The 22,235-nt window shown below is 43.9% G+C and overlaps 1 protein-coding gene across 1 annotated transcript; it reads right to left on the reverse strand.

The window, feature by feature from the left end:
* Positions 1–539: 539 nt before the first annotated feature.
* On the reverse strand, positions 540–16,682 carry LOC120543083 (lectin-like). The gene is made up of 6 exons (XM_039775933.1): positions 16,583–16,682; positions 9,111–9,178; positions 8,041–8,141; positions 3,122–3,256; positions 2,885–2,996; positions 540–710 (listed from the first exon to the last, which is right to left on the reverse strand). Exons 2-6 carry the CDS (start codon positions 9,163–9,165, stop codon positions 643–645), a joined length of 471 nt encoding a protein of 156 aa, XP_039631867.1. The 5' UTR covers positions 9,166–9,178; positions 16,583–16,682; the 3' UTR covers positions 540–642.
* Positions 16,683–22,235: the final 5,553 nt, after the last annotated feature.

Raw genomic sequence — 22,235 nt, forward strand, 5'->3', positions numbered from 1 at the left:
GTAATGGAGAAAAATAGGTTCCAGTTATGACCGTTAAGCGTAGAATTTCGAAATTAAACCTGCCCAACTTTTGTAAGTAAGCTGTAAGGAATGAGCCTGACAAATTTCAGTCTTCTACCTACACGGGAAGTTGGAGAATTAGTGATGAGTCAGTCAGTCAGTGAGTAAGTGAGTCAGTCTGTGAAGGCTTTGCCTTTTATTAGTATAGATTTCATTATATTCTTTAATTGTTGTTGTTCCCCAGTGTGCTTTATTTTCTCTCAGTTTGTGAGTGTGTGCAGGTCGAGCCAAGGCAGGGGGCATCCCTGGGATCCTCTAATAAAAATAAATAAATCACTGTCATCTTGATCCCACCTCCAGATGACCACCCATTGGTTACGGCCATCAGATTGTGGCCACTGCTGAGTTTACTTATGTCATATGAGGTGGCCTGTTAGTCACAAAGCAGGCGATGGAGAGCAAGTGACATGTCTTAGTACTGCAGCTTGTCCATCCTAAATGAGAAGCGAGAAAACAATACAGAGAACAAGACAGCAGGATGAATGCTAGATGTGTTTTATTTAGAAACAGCCGAAGTGTAATGAAGATCGGACATCTTTAGTGTCTCTCGTGGCTTCCCTGCTCTCCATTTCATGCTTTCAGCTATTTGTTTTTCATGCAGACGAATGGATACTGAGTTGCACAGTCGATGTCATTCCAGCCACCTTGAGCTGAAAAGAAACACAAGAGGAGAGGTGAGGACAACACTGGAGGAGCAGCAACTCATAAACTCGCTTTGAGATTTTAGGGGCTGGAGAACGTTGCCATCCCACCGGCCGTGTGCTGGAAAGTTGGACCAGGAGTCGGCATGCAGGTAGAGCGGTGGAGGACATCGGAAGAAAATTCTCAAGGCCCAGCCGCCTGGTGTTACGCCCTCACCAACGTCAGCAGGGATTTTAAATCAAGAGGAGGGTCTGGGTGTGATGGCAAGGGGCCTCTTTAGCAGTGTGGGTGTCTGTGTGACCAAAAAGACCACTGGGGACCCCCTCAGAGCCCCATGAACCAAAGTAGGCTCTCTGGTGACAAAGCGGCTGAATCTCCACTCACCAAACACAAAACACCATGAAACAAACTGCATTAGTAAAAGTCTGATCAGCTGTCTGCGAAGGAGCTAAGTGGGGTCTGCGGGGTCTTAATCTGGGCTGACCAAAATGATTGAAGTTTTGCCAGGTGTTGTGGCCACTTAATGACGTCACTCGTAGGGTGGGTCAGCTCGCCCAGTTTTTCAATGAGTTGAATGACAGCTCACTCGGTTCCTAATGAACTGGTGTCGGTCTGTCATTTTCTAACCCATTTAGTGCTTCAGAGCCCATCCCAGCTAGCACAGGGCACAAGGCAGGTGCCAGTCCATCGCAGGGTATTGAACTGGGCTCTGTTTTATCAATGGCCGAGTTTGATTCCTTTTTTGACATTTTCATTGAGTGATTCCTTTCCCATCATTCCCTGGGGTGATTAAATGATGAACAGCTTGTGAATATTGGCATCTGCTCTAGCGGTGCCACCTGATTCTTCACCCAGAAGAGCCTCAGGCACAATGGCAAGAAAAGGCCCTTTGCAGTAAGTATATAAAGTTATCTTGAAATGCGGCCATCAACAGTACAATAGAACAGCAAACACACGCAGTCGGCTCCCACTGGCAACGTACAGACGCACACCCGACATCCCCTGAATATGGCGAGCAGGTCGCAGCTGAAGGTCACTGCCACCAAGTTAGGTCTGAGTAGACCCTCAGTCCAGGGCTTCATTCAGCTCCTCCAGTGCCCACCCTGAATGCTGGGTTTGTGTTCATTAGACTCGTGTGTTGTTAGCGTGTTGTGCCAGTTTGGCTTTGCTGACATTTGTGACTTACATGAAAATCGGATTACATGGAGGACCTTGGAGTAGAACTGAGTGGAGTCGTGTAGGGTGGTCCACAAAAGCAGTGCTGTGTTTCAGTGAGGGTCTCCTTTGGTGTGACCTTGTCCTATGAGATTAGACCCTGATTCTTATGTCATGTCATGGCACCTTTGCTCTCCGGTTTTGACCTTTGGCCTGTTTTGCCCATTTGTCCCTCTCCTGATGTGCCCCTCATGTCTTTGGTGCTGTCACTCATAGTACAATAGCAGTGAGGACCATCACTTGTAACATCCTGTTATCTCAATATCATCCACCCTCATAACCCTTTGTTTCCGCAGTCAAAGCCGCTTTTGGACCAATTGGCACACCATGGTGACCAGAGCCCACCCTGACAGCATCAGGCACAAAGTGCCAACCACCCCTGAGCGTGGAGCCAGTCCATCAGAGGGCCACCAAATGCCACCATGCTGCCCGCTGAAGAACAGAATTTAAAAAAGGCCTCATGAGGTGAGCGCAGGGTCTCGTTTATTCTTTTTTATTTTTTATTTGTTGAGTATTTGATATTCAAAGGCTGATGATTTCTCTCTTATGAATCTCACACTGAAACTCCATCTTCATCTCTTTATTCTTGTTTTATTATTTGTGACGCTCATCACGTCCTAACAAGCCCCCTGGTGGCCGCCCTCCTGCTCTGCCAGTCACAAGTCGATGCAGTGACAGAATTTCTGATTTACTCGGTGCTCCAGAGTGTGTTACACGGGGGTCTTTAGGATGGTCCCACATGTTGCTGTCTCACACACACACATTGCTCTTATTGTACGCTGTGCTCAAGTGAAGCACAAAAAGACCTGAGTGCCCCCAGAGTGTTTCACAGCACCCCAGTCCAGTGCCAGGTTACCCCTGATGTGGTGTTCAGTCTGAACGCGGAGCAACACGTTGAATTGAAATGACAGCGGCCACCATTGAAGTGGTCATCTTCATCAGCCCTAAAACAGAAAGCATGGCTTACCTACAAAGTTGGTGTGGAAGCAGTGCTCAATGCCACCGACGTTGTTGGGTTCACCCGGATTCCAGTTTGCAAAATCCCACTTGGATCCGTCTGTCCAGAGCCACGATGAGATCTGCAAAACACCAGCACTGCGGTAAGCAACGGGACCCTCACTGCAGCAGGATTGCACTCCTCTGCCATTTTAGAGCTTACAGCCCCAAAGGATCACAAAGATGAATGGACGGGACGGCAACTTACCCGCACACAGTTGGACCCTCCAAGCCAGGAGGTGGGGCCAGAGGTGTCCCTGCTCCTAATCAGACTGGTGATGAACTGGTTATCACCGCTGCTGTGGACCGACGCCAGGTTTCCTCCAAGGCTGACACAGTAAAGCTACAGGAGGGGGTGACAGAGAGGGTCCACGTTAGGCCAGCATGGCACACACATCAGGAAGAACACAACAAAAACTGGGGGCTGTCGTGGCACCTGGCAGCCATTTTATTTTTGGAGATTTCGTAAGACCCCTGAGGCAGCGGCTCTCCTGCATGATACTTGGAGTGGATTTTGTTGAAGGCTTTTGGACAGCAAACTCTTAAAAGGCCACTGCTGGTCTTAAACTGACCACTGGACAGTCCAGCTGTGTCACTGCCTGTCCTTTGTCACTTTAAAGTGAGGTGCCACCCAACTTTAGACACGAGGTCTGCACAATTATGAAGGAGTTTCATGTCCATTGGGAATCAACAATAAGAAGTCCTGTGAATGTCCACATCTGAGAAGTTGCTGGGACAGGCGTAGCACATGGTGGGCACAAATCTCACGTGCCAATGGGAGGCGGGTGCCTGGGTGGTGATCAGTCTGTCAGCTTTATACAGTTATGGGTCGGCTTTGCAACGTCCAAGTCGTGGGCCTCGGTTGTTGTGCCGTCGGATGTGCAGGCGTATCTGAAGGCCTGTGTGTGTCACTAGCGTGTGTCACTGGTGTGTGTCACTGGTGTGTGTCACTGGTGTGTGTCACTAGCCGAGTGCTTCTCACTCTTTGATATTTGCTATTATTTTTTTACCGGGTGTTAATATTATTAGTCAGCTGGAGCTCCTCACTCTTGAATACACCACATACAGTCGCCCATCAGTAAAGCATCGGTGCCACAGGTCATTCCTGCCTGTCCTGACCTTGGCCTCGGTTGGCGGTCCTGGCAAGACACCATTTTACAGTAAAGTGTGTTCTTTAGAATTCGAAAAGGCAATTAGAAGGAACAAAGGAAATTTCAGGGATCCTGTAGAAATGAAGGCTTCAATCGGATTGAAATGTCAGGCTTTGAATTGTAATCTTGTAGCGGTACAAAGGTTTAGAGGGTTGGCGTCAATGGCGATACACCCTGAGTTGTGGTGCCCGTTAGCTCGTTATTACACACAGCAGTGACGTTTACAGGCTGCACTCATGCGGGTGGCCCGTGTGGTGAACTGAATGTTACCAGCAATTTCAGATAAGAAGAGATGAAAAAAAATAATGTGGTCAACGCCGCAGAATGTCCACCTCCTCTGTGTTCAGGCCGTGGAGGACCCCTTTACTGAGCTGCGCAAACGTTTAAGTTGACCACAGCGTGTGGCCGCTGCCAGCTTGTGTTGTACCCAGGGATTGATGTGCTTCTTCTTTGTGACCAGAGCGTCATGGCACATCGGGTACTCACATCATGAGCGGGGTGACTGACGTCCATGATGAGCAGATGCCCTTCAGAGATTTGTGCCCATCACTTCCACACTTTGATGGCCTGTTGCGTCAGATTCAGCCCTTTGTTGATCATTCTGGAAATCACGTCAGCAGCCTCATGTCGAAATCAGCCATCTTGGATACACGGCACCATCTGGCATCACCATGTAGTTAAATCGCTGCAGAGGGCTCGCATTAGTGTGTGACGTCATTTTCACCATGTGGCCCGACATGAAGACGTTGAGTATAAAGCTGGCTGAAGAAAAAACTGGCAGAACATGGAGTACGCAACAGTCAGCGTGGGCTCAGACGAGGAGCTTGTGTTTTACCAACACGCTGGAATTCTGAGAAAGCAAGAAAAGGATACGACCAGAGAGGAGCAGATGATGTGATTTACCTAAGAAAGCATCAGATAAGGTGCCACATGAGAGGGTGGGCATCAAACTTCAAGAAGTGGCAGTTCAGGGTGTGCTGTGAAGATGGAGACAGAATTGTCTCAGACGCAGGAAGCAGAGGGTGATGGGGTGAGGAACCTTCTTAGAATTGGCTGATGTTAAGAGTGGTGACCAGCAGGGGGCAGTACTGGGGCTGCTGCTATTTTTAATATCTATAAATGATTTAAATAGGAATATGAAGGACAAGCTGGTGAAGTTGGCAGTTGATACCAAGATAGGTGGACTGGCAGATCATCGAGAATCCACTGAATCATCACAGAGGGACTTGGACAGCAGACAGGCTCGGGCAGATTAGTGGAGGATGAAATTAATGTCTGCGGTGGGCTGGCGCCCTGACCAGGGTTTGTTTCCTGCCTTGTCTGAGGACTATTTCATTTCTGTTAGGTAGAATGCCCACAGGGGACTGGGTGGTCTCATGGCCTGGAACCCCTGCAGATTTTATTTTTTTTCTCCAGCCGTCTGGAGTTTTTTTCTGTTTTTTCTCTCCACCCTGGCCATCGGACTTTACTCCTTTTCTTTGTTAACAAATGTTGTTTTATTTTAATTTCTTATTTTGTGTTTTATTTTTCTTTTCTTCAGTATGTAAAGCACTTTGAGCTACTTTTGTATAAAAATGTGCTATAGAAATAAATGTTGTTGTTGTACCCTGTGTTGGCTGAGATCACCTCCAGCAGACCCCCGTGACCCTGTAGCGGGTTGGATAATGGATGGAGGGATGGAAATGTAAAGAATTACAGGTAGGGAGTAAAAATGTGAGGCTTGAATACACAATGGGGGTATCTGAAAATCAAGAGAACACCTTATGAGAAGAATTTAGGAGTCGCAGTGGACTCTAAGCTATCGACTGCCAGACGGTATTCAGAAGCTATTAAGAAGGCTAAGAGAATGTCAGGTTATATAGCGCCTTGATGTGTGCAGTACAAGTCCCAGGAGGTTCTGCTCAACCTTTATAACACACTGGTGAGGCCTCACCTGGAGTCCTGTGTGCAGTTTGGGTCTCCATAAAGACACAGCAGCACTAGAGAAGGTCCAGAGAAGAGCAGCTTCAGGGCTGATTGAGAGCTACAGGGGGATGAGTGATGAAGATTAAAAGTGCTGAGTCTTCACAGTTATGAAGAGCAGACCTGACTGACTGAAGTGTTTAAATGAATTAGTCCAGTGGAGTGAGGCGGTGACTTAAAAATTAGCTCATCAAGAACACGAGGACACATTTGGAAACACATTAAGGGTAAATGTCACACAAAAGTAATGATGTCACACAAAGAGCCACAGACTCATGTAATACGTGACCAAGTAGTGTGGTGGGCACAAGGACCATTGGGACCCCCACACCTCGACTTGATGTTATTTTGGCGGACTGGCGAGTTCTGATGGACTGAAGGTCTTGTCCTCGTCCACATTGATCTCACATTTTAACCTGCAAGTCTTCTCTGAGCTTCCCTGACCTCTCGTCTTTCCTCTTCACTACAGGTAGATAGATAGATAGATTTCTGTGTTCTTCCCTCTCATTTTTTTACATCACCAAATTTCAATCAAAACAGTCAAAGTATTTTTAGAGATTTTAAGTTTTTTTTTTATTGTTTATTTTAAGGTGGTGTTTTTGGCCCTAAATATAGATTTATTCAAATTCCTTGTCTTTGTGGGCACCTACTTCCCTCAATGTGCCATCCTGCCAGTTGTCAGCTTTTTAATTAAATGATAAATATGTGAGTGAATGAGTCAGTCACTGTGTATATATTCAGACTTTAGATTATTTGAATGTGAATTTGGGGTCATTTGTTGGGATTGGGGTCCACTTCTTATCATTTTTTTTTCTGTTTAGGCCACTTGTTCTCAAACTCGGCCTTGGAGACCCCCGGAGATGCGGATTTCTGTTTAAACTTCTCTTCTCCATTGAATTCCAGTCCTAACTAAGTCAGCTGTCACTTCCCAGTTTCTGTGTTTTGGGGTCCATGTTGAAATGACAGAACTACAGTTGGTACATTTTGATTGGAATGTGCCCGTCATTTCTGTGTTTGACATGCTGATAATTCTGAGGATTAATGAAGTATCTATCTATCTATCTATCTATCTATCTATCTATCTATCTATCTATCTATCTATCTATCTATCTATCTATCTATCTATCTGGTGCAGCCTTTCAGCATTCAGGATCGTCTGCCCGGGGGTCTGCTCTGCTCGTTGTTAACTGTCATTATTAGGATCAAACTAAGGGAGCAAATCAGTAGGAGAGGACAGAAGTGTCAAATCCCACTGCTGGCTACAGAATTATGGGGCAGGCAGGCGCTGTGAGGCGTTGGACTCTTAGGCTGTGGGTTCAAATCCCACTGCTTGCCCTTTGTGACCCTGAGCAGGTCACTTCACCTGCCTGTCCCTTTAACCAAACAAATGAAACCAATCGTCTCTCAGATGTTGTCAGTCACCTTGTGACTAAGTCAAGATGTCAGACGCTCTGTAAATGAGATCAATAAGAGAGAAAATGAAGGAGACAAAAACCTGCAGCCAGCAGGGCGCCCAGGACTGAGCCGGAGATCCACTGGTGTTGTGTTCACGCTATGAACAGTCGCCTTATGAACGAGTTCTCAGGAACAGATACGGTTTGTGGAGCAGACGAAGTGCAGCCTGCAGCTACGGGCTTTACAGGTCGCCATCTTCTTCTGCTCACTTCATGTCTTCTGCTCCCTTTGTTTGTCTTGTTTATGTGTAAATGTGAATGTGTGAGTGAGGAGGGACAGAAATCTAAAAAGAGCAAGAGAGAGAATGAGAAAGCAAAAGAAGGACGATCCATAATGCAGTGCAAAGAAAGTGACTGAGGGGTGAGGGTACAGCAGAATAACAAAAAAATCAAAGGTGCCAACTGGCTGAGGGGGAAAAAACACACGTGTGCCATGAAGGAGATCAACATGGAGCATAGAAAAGTACTGGACTTGTTCACAAAGCACATATTAAGGCAGCAATGCCATTCTGTCACACCATTTCCCAGTGTCACTTACAGCCCTCAGGACGAGACATTACCTCAGCGTCAATCCAGGCCTTCCTCATTGGAAAGTATTGGTAACATTTGCTGGAGTAGCTCACCCATCCAGGCTCACAGGAGACAAGACTGTAGGACACATCTGAAAAACAGAGACCACCACTTAATGAAGGCCATTTGATGTTATTAGAATTCTATATATTTGTAACACCTTTTGACCTGAGACCACTCTGTATGCTAACTGATGGCTGCCACCCTGTGCCATGCACGTTCAACATGGTGTCAGCTAGTCCAGCTCATATGATTGAATGACCAGAGTCATCTTCAGTTCCCATTTCTTAGACAGTGGACCACTGCTGATCTCTCGAAAGGTCTGTTGATGGCACAGGAGTGACGTACTGTTTGTCTGATAAAGAAACGTATGTAAGATGGAGCTGTGTCCGTATACTCGTCTACTCCAACCCGGACGTCCTCCCAGAGAGGCCTCACTAGTCCACTTCTGTACTTTCCTTATGTGAGGCTGAGCTGATTTCAACATCCATCTGCGTGAGAGGACAAAAAATGGCACGGCATGGACACAGTTGACCAAAGGTCTCCATGGAATGTCATCCTAAGCCTCTAAGATAGTGACGGAGAAGGGCCCAGAGCTGCTCCTGCTCCAGTAGCACATTACACCAGCTGCCTATACGTGGGAAACTCTGACTCTCATTTAGGGTCATCAAGTTTTTTCGAATTTGTACTTTAATTGTGTTATTACGTTTGTTGTTATGTTTTCTGTGTATTTTTATTTGATAATTGCCCCGTCTCCTACATGTGAAGCTTAAGGTTGCAGGGCCACCTAATCCTGGAGCTGGCATACTGGCCTCACTCAGCAAGTGCTTAAGATGAAATGACAGTTCGGACGGCAACTTTAGATTAGCTGTCTTTGAATTTCCTGGCTTGTGACCTTCACATTTATTTATAAGGTACTCTGATTGGATGGCTTGGAAATATAGAGAGAATATGCAGGAAAGGAGCAATAGATGTTGTTTTTTTGCCTCCATTTTGTGATATTTAGGTGCCCGGATCACAACATTTAGGGGCCTGCATTGTTGGATATCGAATGACTTACCTGTAACTGTGCTGATGATGAAAGTAGCCAGCAGCAAGCCGAGTGTTGCAGCCATTGTGCTCAGATTTCTATAAAAGAGAACACATAAGATGAGTCACTAAAGGTGCCAGAGCGTGTTTGAAGACCACACAGATGAAGCAGAGGAGACCCCTGAATACGTGAGGTGATGTGTGGCTCCTGTTTGTCTCTGATAAGCTGTTCGCCCACTTTTACTTTTCTGGTGGGCCGCAGTCCCTCTGGGTGAGGATTAAAGTTACTTTTTCCTGCTGATTTCAGATTTGAGCTCAGAATTTTTCTGTCACCTTTAGTTTCTGAGTTTTACTAACATTCAGTATATAAACTCTGATTAAGGTGTACAGGTTTATAAAGTTAAATTCAGGATTTTGTTGCTGCTTGTGAACTTTATACAACTTTCCACACTAAGTTCAGATTTATTAAACACACTTTGTTAAGGAAGTAGAAGTCCAAATGGCCTCAGAGTCACATGTGTTACAGTAACGAGGTCTGCAGTTGATTATTTCCAGACTCCATTTTATTGTCCTGAACATGCGGAGGAAACACAGAAGGCGCAGATCAACACTCGCCAGCTGGCTTGGCTTGACAAGTGGACGTATGTGGTGAGTTTTTAAGCTTCTCCTCCGTGTCTGATGGCCTACAATGTAAAGTGCCAGTGCGGCAGGAGATTCTTTAACGTTTAAAGAAGGCGAGTCGCTTTAGGACACAATGTCACGTGTCAAATGTATAACAGCAAGTTTGTGAAGACATCACTTGGACTTGAAAACCACTGAACTTATCCTTTAGGCGACGTCTTCATGAAGAATTGTCTGATTATTAGTTAAAGTCCTGAGTGTTGAGACCCGTTCATCTCTCTTTTATTTTTGACGTACAATTTTTGTTTTGTGTGTTGGTGATTTTGATCCTTATGGCTCTGAGCCTCACGTCAAGTGTTCTTTTGGGGACATTGTGACATTCTGGAACATCAGGACATTTCCTGGTGGGCTGGTCGAGTTGTCATGTCAACCCTTTCAAATTCTCATAAATGAATGCACATACACTTAATAAGTCCTTGAACAGATGGCCTGTCCTAAATATTACAACACCGCTTCACGTGAAATCAAATCTAAACTGCACTTGACAATGGACAGCAGAGATAACAGAAAAGAGGAGCAGAGAGAGAGACGAGATTAAGAAATAAAAGGAGGACAGAGCAGCCAACAAAGACCCAGTCGATGTTTGTAATCCTGCTGTCCTCGTAGAGCGGACTGGTGGCTCTGTGACTAAGGATCTGCGCTGCTATCAGGATGGTGGCCATCCTACTCCATTGGGCCCTTGAAGGAGGACCATCACCTGACTGGCACTCCAGAGGTGCCATACGAGGGCTGACCCTGCACTCTGACCTGCAAAGGTCACACAAAAAGACGACTTCCTGTTGGGGTTCAATACAGTGAACCAAAAAATACACAGCAGCAGTTTGTAATGTGATTATTCTGCGTATTTCTTCAATGTTTTCATCAGTTTAGGGCTTCAGACTATGCAGAGCTCAGCTTTTAGAGTTTGTTTTAAATTATTTTCTGTCTCGGTGGGTCACCATTTTATTTTCCTGACAGGCAGACCCTCTCTGAGGAATTTTATGAAGTATTTGCTAAATGTTATGAGGACGCCTTTCCTGCTCATTAGCCATCGTATTTTAATCCACTGTGCTCTTAAACATAAAGATAATAAAAGTGTAGAATGTGTGGCGCTGCGTTGACTTTCTGTATTTGAGGCCTTATGTCCCTATTGCTGTGTATTCAGTCGGCTCAAGCAGCGCGCAGTACGCCTTTTAAATACTTTGATTCAAAAACTCAACCTCGACATCAAAATGGCCGTCTTACCCCTCACGTTGATCTTCTCCCTCCCTTTACCACCCCTTTCTTCCAAGTATACTGCCATCTAGTGAACGCAGCAGGAACACCACACCGATACTCCTTCCTTACATGACAAGAAGGTTTAGGTTCTTCATATGAGATCACGACAGAGAAAACTCAGATTTGTATTAGTACTACAGATTCTACAAGGCCTAGCAAAGTAAAACAAAGACTAAGTGTCTCCTTAAATACGCACTTTACTTGCCTTTTATTTGTGAAAAATCTCAACTGACTGCATCAGTCACAATCACCCAGCAAAGTCTGCTGCAGTCCTCAGCCTGAGATGTTCTTGAGACAATGAAGGCCTTCAGAACGTCTTAATCCCTTAGAGTTTACTAAGTGACCGCCACAGACACCACTGCAGCTGGAATTATTAAACGTTCTTGTTAAGTTGACACAAACGTTTACAAAAGGGTCCGAGTATCGCCTGCGTTTTTATCAGATCAATATGTAAATTAAAAAGAGCAGCGGACATCACTTTTAACATCTGCCAATTCTGTGAAGTTTCTCCTCACCATAACCCACTCCTGCCTGTGTTTGAGCTCATTTTTTACCCACCTATGCACTGCGCCCTGAATCCCTCACTTCTTCTGGTTTGATCACCAACCTTTCATGGGGTACTTTATTAAAATGCCTTCTGAAATTTAACATAAATAATTAACTTTGTCACCTCCCTGATCACATCCTTTAGTCGCTTATATTACTGAAACACGATCTTCCTCATCTGACGCCATGCCGACTATCTCCTAACACTTCCTTCATGTGTCGTTTAATAATCCTCTCCATTAATTTACCTGTGAAGTACGTTAAGCTCACTGGCTCGGCCCGTCTACCCTTCATGATATTCATCAGCCACTCGTCTTTAGGAATTACTCGAGTGTGCAGAGATTTTTAAAATATGCGTCAAGGGTTTCTATCTGCACTCGCTGGCCTCCTTAAGTCTGATCTTGTCCTGGCGGTTTGTTCGATTTCAGCCTCTTTAATTACAAGGCAGTTTGTTTCTCTACAGCTCTCTTCACTGAGTGCAGGCGCAGAGCGATGTGACAAATTCCCAGGTAGCCCGAGCAGCTCTTCTCTTTCTACAATTTCCAAATCTCCCAGTACCTCCTTAGTAGTCCCTGTTACTTCTGTGAGGTTATCGACTTCTTCACATAAACTGTATAAACTTCAACAAAATGCAAGTTCAAATTATTTGCAATTTCATTTTTTTTTACATTTTATTAATTTTAATAGCAAAATACCCGCGCTTCGCAGCGGTGAAATACCCGTGGATTAAATAAAACCTACACAATAACTATAAAAATCGTAATAAATGAACAATGAAACAGCGGAGAACCCGTGGATTAAATAAAAAGGCTGCTTCTTTGGCGAAGCAAGGAAAAAGGACTTTCTTATATATCGTTCGTTAATAAAACAGTGCAGAAGCTGTGAGAAAGCTGCTTCCTTCGCAAAGTAAGGAAACGACTGAAGAGATCGCAGGGATGCGGTAAGTGTTTGCAAGGCAGCTGAAGCGCTGCATTATGGGATCTGTAGTTTATTGTGTTACCAGCGCTTCATATCCCCGGGCCATTAATAACAATAATACAGTATATAAAATGATCTCGCAGGCCGGATATAATTACACGCCGGGCCGGATGTTGCCTGCGGCCCTTGAGTTTGACACATATGGACTAAATAGAACTTGAAAAGATATATTTTTTCAAATGTGATCGCGCAATTCAGATAGAGTTGACGCACACTACAGCCTGCATGCCTCAATAAGTCATCCTCCCCTCGCTCTTACTTTTTTACCGTTCACCAAAACAATCATTGATGGCGAATAAAGTATCCATTATTCGAGTATGTAGATCGGGTTATATATATATACATATATATATACCCGTGTATCGCAGCGGAGAAGTAGTGTGTTAAAAAAGCTAGAAAAAGACAAGGGAACATTTTAAAAATAACGTAACATGACTGTCAATATGCAGTATTTGTTTTGTGAGTGTTACTGAGTGTTGCTGTCATCAATGATTTGATTCTCATTATTTCTTTCAATCAGGTTCGTATTTGTAGGATGTGTTGTGTTCAAGTTACATTCCGTGTTTGTCAATCGTTGTAAAGATGACAGGTTTCATTCATCGATTCGTTTCTTACTGCATCAATAAACAGCTCGTCTTCCTCTTTATCTGAGACGTCACACACTGCATGCACTGATTTTTTTTTTACACTGTCTTCCTTTAGCGGGACATTGACTTTTTCCACCGTGTGCTTTGTTTCCACAGTAGCTGGATATATGAATATGCTTGTAAGTATCAGACGCTTCATATTTTTTTGCTGCCTTTTCAATTGTGTAATTCGGTTTTTGTTCAGCTCTTTGGAACTGTTGCTTTTTGTCTGTGCACTGCGTCAGTTCACGTGAGCCGCTCGGTGTACATGCATCGAAGGTTCCCAGCTGTGCTGGTGCCATCTCGTGCTGTGTCCATGGCTGTATTTAATGTTAGCTAAAACCCGGCACTTAAAACTTTCTCTCGCAGTTTCGCTGAGTTTGTGTCAAACACCACCCTGACCATCTCATCTTCCTCTCCATAAGCACAGTCCTTCACCCGTGAATATTTAGTGGCAGTTTGCTATTGGATTGCCGCTGACGGACGGCCTTATATGGGTAGGCACTAAATTACAAACGCCAGCGCAGCCTGTCTATGAACTCAATTTAAAGTGTAGGTTTACATCGTGCTTTGTTTCCGAAGTAGCAGAACTCATGAAAATGGTTGTATATGTCACTCGCTCGCTTCTTATTGTTTCGCTGCCTTCTCAATTATATAATGCATGTTTTCTTCAGCGCTTTTTGGGCCTCTTCCTGGTTTCTACGTACTGTGTGATTACGTGGGAGGCGTGATGATGTCACACGAAACTCCGCCCCCACGGGTTTCAAGCTCATCTCCATTACAGTAAATGGAGAAAAACAGCTTCCAGTTATGACCATTACGCGTAGAATTTCGATATAAAACCTGCCCAACTTTTGTAAGGAAGCTGTAAGGAATAACCCTACCAAATTTCAGCCTTCTACCTACACGGGAAGTTGGAGAATTAGTGATGAGTCAGTGAGTGAGTGAGGTCTTTGCCGTTTATTAGTATAGATTAACACCTAATAACATTCCACACAAGCAAGTCAAGTTTAACAAAACTCGGTTCAAAGCAAATCAACCCTCACCCATGAGAAAGAGGGCTACGCCAGCAGAGTAAGACTTTAGTAATAGTAAAAATACGTAAATAAATAAAAAAAATCAAAAATAGAATAAAATAGAGGGGAGAGACTCCGCTTCGTCAATTTAAATGCTTATTCTAGAATGTTATCGATGAGATCCTGCCAGGCTTTGAAAACGTTTTGTACCGATCCTATTTTAGATAATATCTGACCTCAGTGACCCGCTGACTTGAAGGAGGTGAGTTAGGATCCTTCGAGTTGTGCGAGACGAGTTTGTGTGCCGATAGTGAAGTAAAGGTGATGACAGTTTGTTTGTCCTTCTCCCCTTTAAGCCCCTCTGTGAGCCCACCAATCACAGCTGTTAGTGGATTAGGAGGGATTGGGACCCCAAGGCTGTCTGATAGACATTTCAGGAGTTTGGTCCAGAATGATGTTAATTTGGTGCACACGGCCCAGAAGATGTGGCCCAGTGAGGCTGGAGCTCGATTGCAACGTTCGCAGGTTGGATTTTGCCCCAGAAACATTTCAGACAGTTTTAAACGATGTGCTCGATGTGTAATTTTAATTGAATAATTCTGTGCTTTGTGCCTATGGAGCTCGAGTGAATTCTCTACATGGCTGCTAGATGTTGAGTACGAGATCCTTGTCTCTCTGTACTCTGAGATCTTTGAAAGGGAGGGACTGTAAAATGATTTTATATTTTATGGAGATGCTGTCCGAGTCCTAAAGACTTATTAATATTTTTTCCGGCATAGAGGAAGGTGGGAGGTGAGGATAAATCAGACAAGTTCTGTTTAACAAAGATTCTAATCTGAAGGTAGTGAAAGAAATGAGTTGCTGGAAAGTTCAGTTTGGAGTGTAATTGTTGGTAAGATGCGATGACGTTGTCTATGTGCAGATCTCGAAGTGATTTAATCACAAATGTTATCCAGACATTAAAAACTGCGTATGTTTGAGAGGGTGGAATGAGGTGGCTCTCGTTCAGAGGTGCCACAGATTAAAGCTTCTCTGTCTTGAAGTGTTTCCTACATTGGTTCATATTCTGAGCGAGTGAAGCACCATTGAGTTGTTAGCATATTGACGATGACTCGTATTTAGTGGGGTACAAAGCAGGGAATATAAAGACGTGCTGCAGGATTTCATTTCTATTGCACACCAAGCCTGTGTCTGTTCATCTATCGGTGTCCAGGTTTTTATAGCTTGTATGTTCGCTGCCCAGTAATAAAACTGAAAGTCAGGTAGTGCCATGCCACCTTCTGCCTTACGTCTTTGTAGGGTCGCTCTTGGGATACGTGGATGTTTGGAATTCCAAATAAATTAGGTTATGGTTGAGTCTAATTTGTTAAAAATGATTTATTGATGTATATTGGAATGTGTTGAAATAAAATGAGAAGCTTAGAGAGGATATTCATCTTAACAACGTTAATTCTTCAAGCTAAACTGAGATGGAGGGTTGACCGTCTATGCACGTCTTGGTTAATTTTTTCCATACAGACGGGGAAATTTTCTTGATAAAGAGCTTTATGTTTACTTGTGATGTTGACCCCTCAGTATTTAAACTGATCTGCGATGATAAAAGAGAAGGAGTCCAATCTAATGGTGTGCTGGAGAGTTCACTGGGAAGAGGACACTTTTAGACAAATTAATTCTGAGACCGGAGATCTTTTGAAATTCTGTGAGTGCTGTTAGGACGTCAGGCTCAGTGTCTTGTGGTCTGATATCCACAGCACCGTATCATCTGTAGAGAGAGAGATTGTCTGTTCAAGTCCTTCTCTGCAATCCCCTTCATCTCATAATCATTTGTCATTTCAACGTTGCTATGTTCTCGCTCCCCTTCACTCTTCCTCATTCTCTTCACCTCCTCCTCGTCTGTTCTTTTACGACTAAACAATTAAAGAATCTCTTTAGGGCGTCTTCACCTTTTCTGCAGTATTTCTCTCCAGCCTTCCTGATATCCTTTTTCACTGCTGCTCTCATTTATTCTGTGGTTCATACTGGAGTTACTGGTCTTGTATGTTACTTATTTTAACACATTCATGACTGTCATTCCTGCCAAAGTCACTTTGCCTTCACCTTCCAGTCAGAGCCTCATAAAGCCCTGTTGATGTCCTCTAGCGCCCCCTTTGGCCTGCATGTCTGGTCCTGACTCAGCACCCCACTCACTACTCTCTACACGGTACGTTGTGATGGGACTTGCAGCGAAAAGCCCAATAAAAGTAAGGATGCATTGACTGAGAAGTCACCGGCACTTTGCTCCCTTAGGATGTCCCATCGTGGACCTCAGCAGCCCAGTGTGATGGTAGAGCATCTCATCAAGCACATCTCCTGATCTCAACGGCACACTTGATGTGTAAGAAAAACAGCCAATTCCTTACCTGGGTCGCCCGACTGGTAGTGCTGTGGTGGATCTGCCTTCTTGGCTTTGACTGGGGTCCACAGCTTGCTGGGAGCTTTTTATTGCTTCAAAGAGGTGTGGGGCTCATGACGTTGGTTTGCTTTTCACATGTGATGTGCCAACATGAACATCCTGAAGGAGGACTTCACTTCCAGTGAATCCTGAATGATTTCCAGTGGGGGGTGTTTTTGGGTTTCAGTGGGCACAGCCACCCTCTTGTTAAACTTTAAAGTGTTTGTTTCATGTTGTCTCTTCGCATTTGGATTTATTTTAATTGATTCTGCTTTGCATAGACAAGTAACAAAAGGAAAACATTTAATTCCAGTCAGCAGGTTCACTAGGTTGATCAAACACTTCTGATCTTATCTGATCTCAGTGATCACAGTGGAACAAAGCAATCAGACATGACATGCAACACTGAAAGGGCTGAACTTATTCACTTAAGAAAATTGTGTGATTAAGAAAGTGCACCCTTGCATTCATCACCTGCTGTCACCACATTTGACATGTGATGCTCTTTAAGTGCCTTCACGTTGGAGAAATCCACACAGCAGCTCTCCGACTCTTGGACTTTGTGGACCTTTCTGGTGTCTGCAGCCTTCTTGGAGTCAGCCATTCCAAACCTCTCCAGGTCTTTTTTTAAACATTCTTTTGTGACTTTGGACAATCAGCTGTCAGTTCAGTGCTCTCAGTGTGACAGCTGGCCTTGGGGGCTGCACTGGTGTTTTGGTGTCCATCGTGAAATTCACAGCTGACTCAATGCCAAGGAGCAGCAAAGCAGGTCTATGTCATAATATGCCATGTTTTGCAGATCCACTGGTGACTTGTCTGCTCTTCACTGGTGGATGTGGGAGGTTGGAGATCAGAGTACCTGCAGGAGACCCAATGTAGACACGAGGAGAATAGGCACACACCTCAGTGACCAAGAATCTGCACAAGATTAAAAGCCAGGATGCAGGATTATCACTCTGTATGTCAATCTTAATTTCATAAAAGGACTTTAGGAGGCCCAGGGGGTTTTATGGGGCAGCACTGACTCCTTGGCATCAATTCTGGGCCTCTGGGTGTTCTTCGCCAAGATGCTTCAGTTCAGACTTCACTAGGCTTGTCATCTCAGTATAAAGTTGGGTCCATCCTGGTCCTTGCTTCTCATGTAGGTTGAAATCACTTCAGGAAATGATTAAAACGAGGGCTGCACTGACATTACCCAGCATTCCTGTTAACTCAATGGTTGACACATCCAGCCTTTCCAAGTTACTTGTCCGGTTTGGTCACCTTTATCTACTGAACTGATTTGCAATGAGGATCAGCTTCTTTAGTTTGAGACACCACTTCATCAAATTCCACATGTCTGTATGTTTGACACAGATTGTCCCAAGCTGTCACATCTCGTGCCATTTTTAAATATTATGTGAGGTCTTTAAGTGTAGCGGCAGGAGAAGGACATCGATTAGAGAAAAGACCACCAAAAATTGTAACGAGACAAGAAGAGGGTTGCTTAGGTGTGAAAGATGACAATTTGTCCTCCGTGATTTTTCAATTTCAAAGTCCTGAAACTCCGATTTTATTTTTTAATGCGACTTTGTTTATTTTTAAAATAATCTTTAATTAATGCAAATGTACCATCTGTGTGAATATTTGAACCCGCACTTTTAACGACAATAACAGCTTTAAGTCTTTGGGTAACTCTGTGTCACCTTAAAACCTCGACAGACAGAACTGAAAGGCACAATATGACATATGGGCAGACGTACGGATTTGAAAGATAGTGTGTAGTATGTAGGTAGGTAGGTGGGCAGACATGACTGGCACCAAATGATAGATGGCAGTGAAGGGCACCATAGAACAGAAAGATGGATGTGCAGACAGGTAGGCTCCCATAGTTCATCTGCTAAACAAACACCACAGAGCTCAGCGTGGACACAACTCTAAAACACCAAGTGCAGACCCCACAAGTGCAGGACCCCAAATGGTACTCACAGTACACCAAGTGTATTGTTAGTGCAGAGAGTGAAGAGTGAAGAGTCTGATGTCTGCAGACCCCAGCAGCACCTCTCGGCCCACCTCGGTGACTACATGACCAGAGATCATGGAGAGGCCGAGCAACCTTAGTCATAATGTCCTCCCCCTCTTGTCTGCCATTTTCTTCAGTCATCAGATGTTACTCCTCGCTGTAGACCACAGCACAGTGGTCATCATGGACAGGTAGAACATCGCTAGTCGCCATATCATTAAAGGACCTGAGCCTCCTCAACATGAAGATCCAGCTCTGGGCCTTTTCTGGGGTTTGGTGGCCAAACTCAGTGACAGCTGGTAGATGGACGTCCACCTTCATCTGGGTTCAGTTTAGTTGTAGATGGCTGTCCCTGCACTATATGAGACCCTTTTGTATTGGTGACATCCACCAGCAGGCCAGGCACCTCAAAGCGGGCGCCTGCAGTTTTCCTCTCAGAATTTTTGTTTTTCTTGCTGCTTCTTGTGGTATTTTTATGCAAATTAAAATGTATTTGTAATTCATTCACCTGAACCTCCTTCCAAGTGCAGGGTCCTCATGGGCCAAATGCTACCACTTCCTTCTCCTTTTGTCTGTCAGGTGTCTGGGATACCGAAGTCAACCCATTTGTCAAACAGAGCAGCTTGGGACTGTCTTTGGCACAATGAGGGCTTCATGCCCACCCAGTTTACATGGCAAGCTCAGTGGTCTCCTCATTTGATTGGTCACACTTGCCACCCGTATCTCAGGTGTTTGATTTCCATGCCCACTCCTCCTCTTCCTTCTTCTTTTATTTAAATTTTTAATATTTGAATTTTCAAATGTTGATTAAAGGAAGTTCACAGTCAGGGACCTTCAGCTGTGAAGTCTGTCACCAAAGCGGGTCTGATTTGCATAATAAGTGACTCGAGTGCCAAAGGCAAGCAGACATTATAGGTGGGCTGAAGGTAAATAGCAACACAAGAGCTGGCAAAGGGCAGCAGGACTTCAGGCCACAAACCCAAAGTGTGTCACATCATGTCACCTGAATGTGTGTGCAGTGTAACAATAGAAATACATGTGTGCTTTAATACTGGGCAGCGAACATTCAAGCTATAAAAACCTGGACACAAATAGATGAACATACACAGACCTGGTCCAAAATAGAAGTAAAATCCTGCAGGACGTCTTTATATTCCCTGCTCTGTGTCCCAATAAATACGAGTCATCACTGTATTATCGTGGTATTTCCCTCTACTTGCCCTTTACTTGTTCTCGTCAAGTTCGTTATCGGGTTGGTCTACTGTTGCACTTTAAGATGAACACACACACACACACAGACCCTCACCACAACAGTGCTCCATGAATGACACACACACGCTGATTAACCCTTAGCACTTTAAACCACACAAGTGCTTTAGGAATAACAGCCTGTCATTCAGCACTTCAAGAGACTTACTTATTATCAGCACGAACAACATACGATGTTTTAGTGATATCTCAGACCTAAATATTACTTTTGGTCTACAAGAACACATTTAAACATACAAAGACTCAGCACTCTTGACTATAAGCCATTCATCACCCAAGAAGACCTTCTTTCTCGTATTTGTCCCTTCTGTTGAGTATAGCGCTCTTCACTCTCAGCCATATAAACCTCGCAGCACAGAAATAATGGCAAAAATCCGGCTGTCACCAGGTGCTCAAAGAAATCTAACTTATTACTTCAATCACTCTAGACATTAAGACAAAGCATTTAAAGTTAAAAGCAGCATGGTATTTATTACAAGAATAATAATAATACCACAAGAACAAAGAATACTAGAAAATAGATACTGATTGGAAAGTCTGAATATATATAGTCTTTAGAAAAAGCTTACGAAAAAGTTACAGATGACAAGGATGAATGTCCCAGGGAGGCGTTTGATTTAGCAATTGATGTTCATGATGCCTTTCTGACGACCAGTGCCATCTTCGTCCGTTCCTCTTCTTCTTCTGTACTTTCTTCTTCTCCTTCTTCTCTTTGTTTCCTTCTGTCTGACATTGCTTTCAAACCAAGGCATATTTATTATGTTTTTATAGCTTGGTTTCACAACACATTCACTTGATTGGCAGGCTGTCAATATGATGGATGAATTTTGCTCCCCAGGTAATAAAGTTCTTTGATATTGCCTCAGTTTTCCTTTCCCTGGCCGTAAACCCAATTGATGTTCCAGATGTCCATCCATAAAGTAATCAATAGTCTGAGGTATCAGCTCAGTATTTTTTCCCAGGCTGTAAACCAAATTAGCACAAAGCTATGAACAAAAGTAAGGTGTAAGGGAAGAAAACCTGCTTTAATTTGTCTTAGTTCATCTGTTGTCTTGTCTTGAACAAAATATAATGGAAAACAAAATGTACAGATTTTATACACCATAACAATCACCAATATACTGATAACCCAATTGTGCATCACTCACTCAGGACATGGAGCCAATGTAGAAAGCATTTTAAGATGGAGAAGCTTTTATCTGTGGCACCTCTGTAAGAGAACCACCTCTTTCAACCCTCGCAAATATATGCAGTTTTTAATATCTGGAAAAGTTTTAGGATTAACTTACAATACAATACAATACAATACAGTTTATTTTTGTATAGCCCAAAATCACACAGGAAGTGCCGCAATGGGCTTTAACAGGCCCTGCCTTTTGACAGCCCCCCAGCCTTGACTCTCTGAGAAGACAAGGAAAAACTCCCAATAAAAACCTTTTAGGGAAAAATGGAAGAAACCTCACGAAAGGCAGTTCAAAGAGAGACCCCTTTCCAGGTAGGTTGGGCGTGCAGTGGGTGTCAAAAGTAGGGGGTCAACACAATACAATATACAGAACAGAACAATTCCTTAAGACAGCATAATAATAAAAATTTTAGAATTACGGTTTAACAGTAGATGATATGACATAATTAGGTTTGGATATTTTTAGAGTCCTGGAGACCTCATCCATCTAGCTGCATCTCCATTTGGCCATGCCACGGCTGAAACGTTGCTCTGATGAAAGGACCCTCTTTCCCATGATTCCTGTGATCCTCCATCAGGGATGACTTTACCATAGGCAGGCAAACAACTTGGCAGGTGGGCAGTGGCACCAATGGCCACATTTGGGTACCGAGAAAGAAACAGAATAGGTGAGAGTTAGTATTCAAATATAATTATCATGTTACTTATGTTATAGTGCTAATGACTAACAACAGAGATGCAGTATGTACAGTTAATCAGCAGCTCTAGTCAGGATATGCTAAACTGAAGTAGTGAGTCTTCAGCCGGGATTTAAAGGCTGAGACTGAAGGGGCATCTCTTATGGAAGCAGGAAGACCATTCCACAGTTTAGGGGCCCTGTAACTAAAAGCTCGACCTCCCACTGTTATTTTATTAATCCTTGGAATCCTAAGCAGACCGGCATCTTGAGATCTTAATGTGCCTCAGGTTTGTAAGTCATGATAAGTTCAGACAAGTAAGCGGACCTTGGCCATTTAATGCTTTATATGTTAAAAGGAGGATTTTGAAATCTGCCCTAAACTTAACTGGGAGCCAGTGTAAAGATTTAAGAACTGGGGTTATGTGTTCATATTTTCTTGTTCTTGTAATAATTCTTCCAGCGCATTTTGGATTAACTGGAGGCTGTAT

The sequence above is a fragment of the Polypterus senegalus genome, chromosome 13, assembly GCF_016835505.1.
Source record: "Polypterus senegalus isolate Bchr_013 chromosome 13, ASM1683550v1, whole genome shotgun sequence".
Classification (NCBI taxonomy): Eukaryota; Metazoa; Chordata; class Cladistia; order Polypteriformes; family Polypteridae; genus Polypterus; species Polypterus senegalus.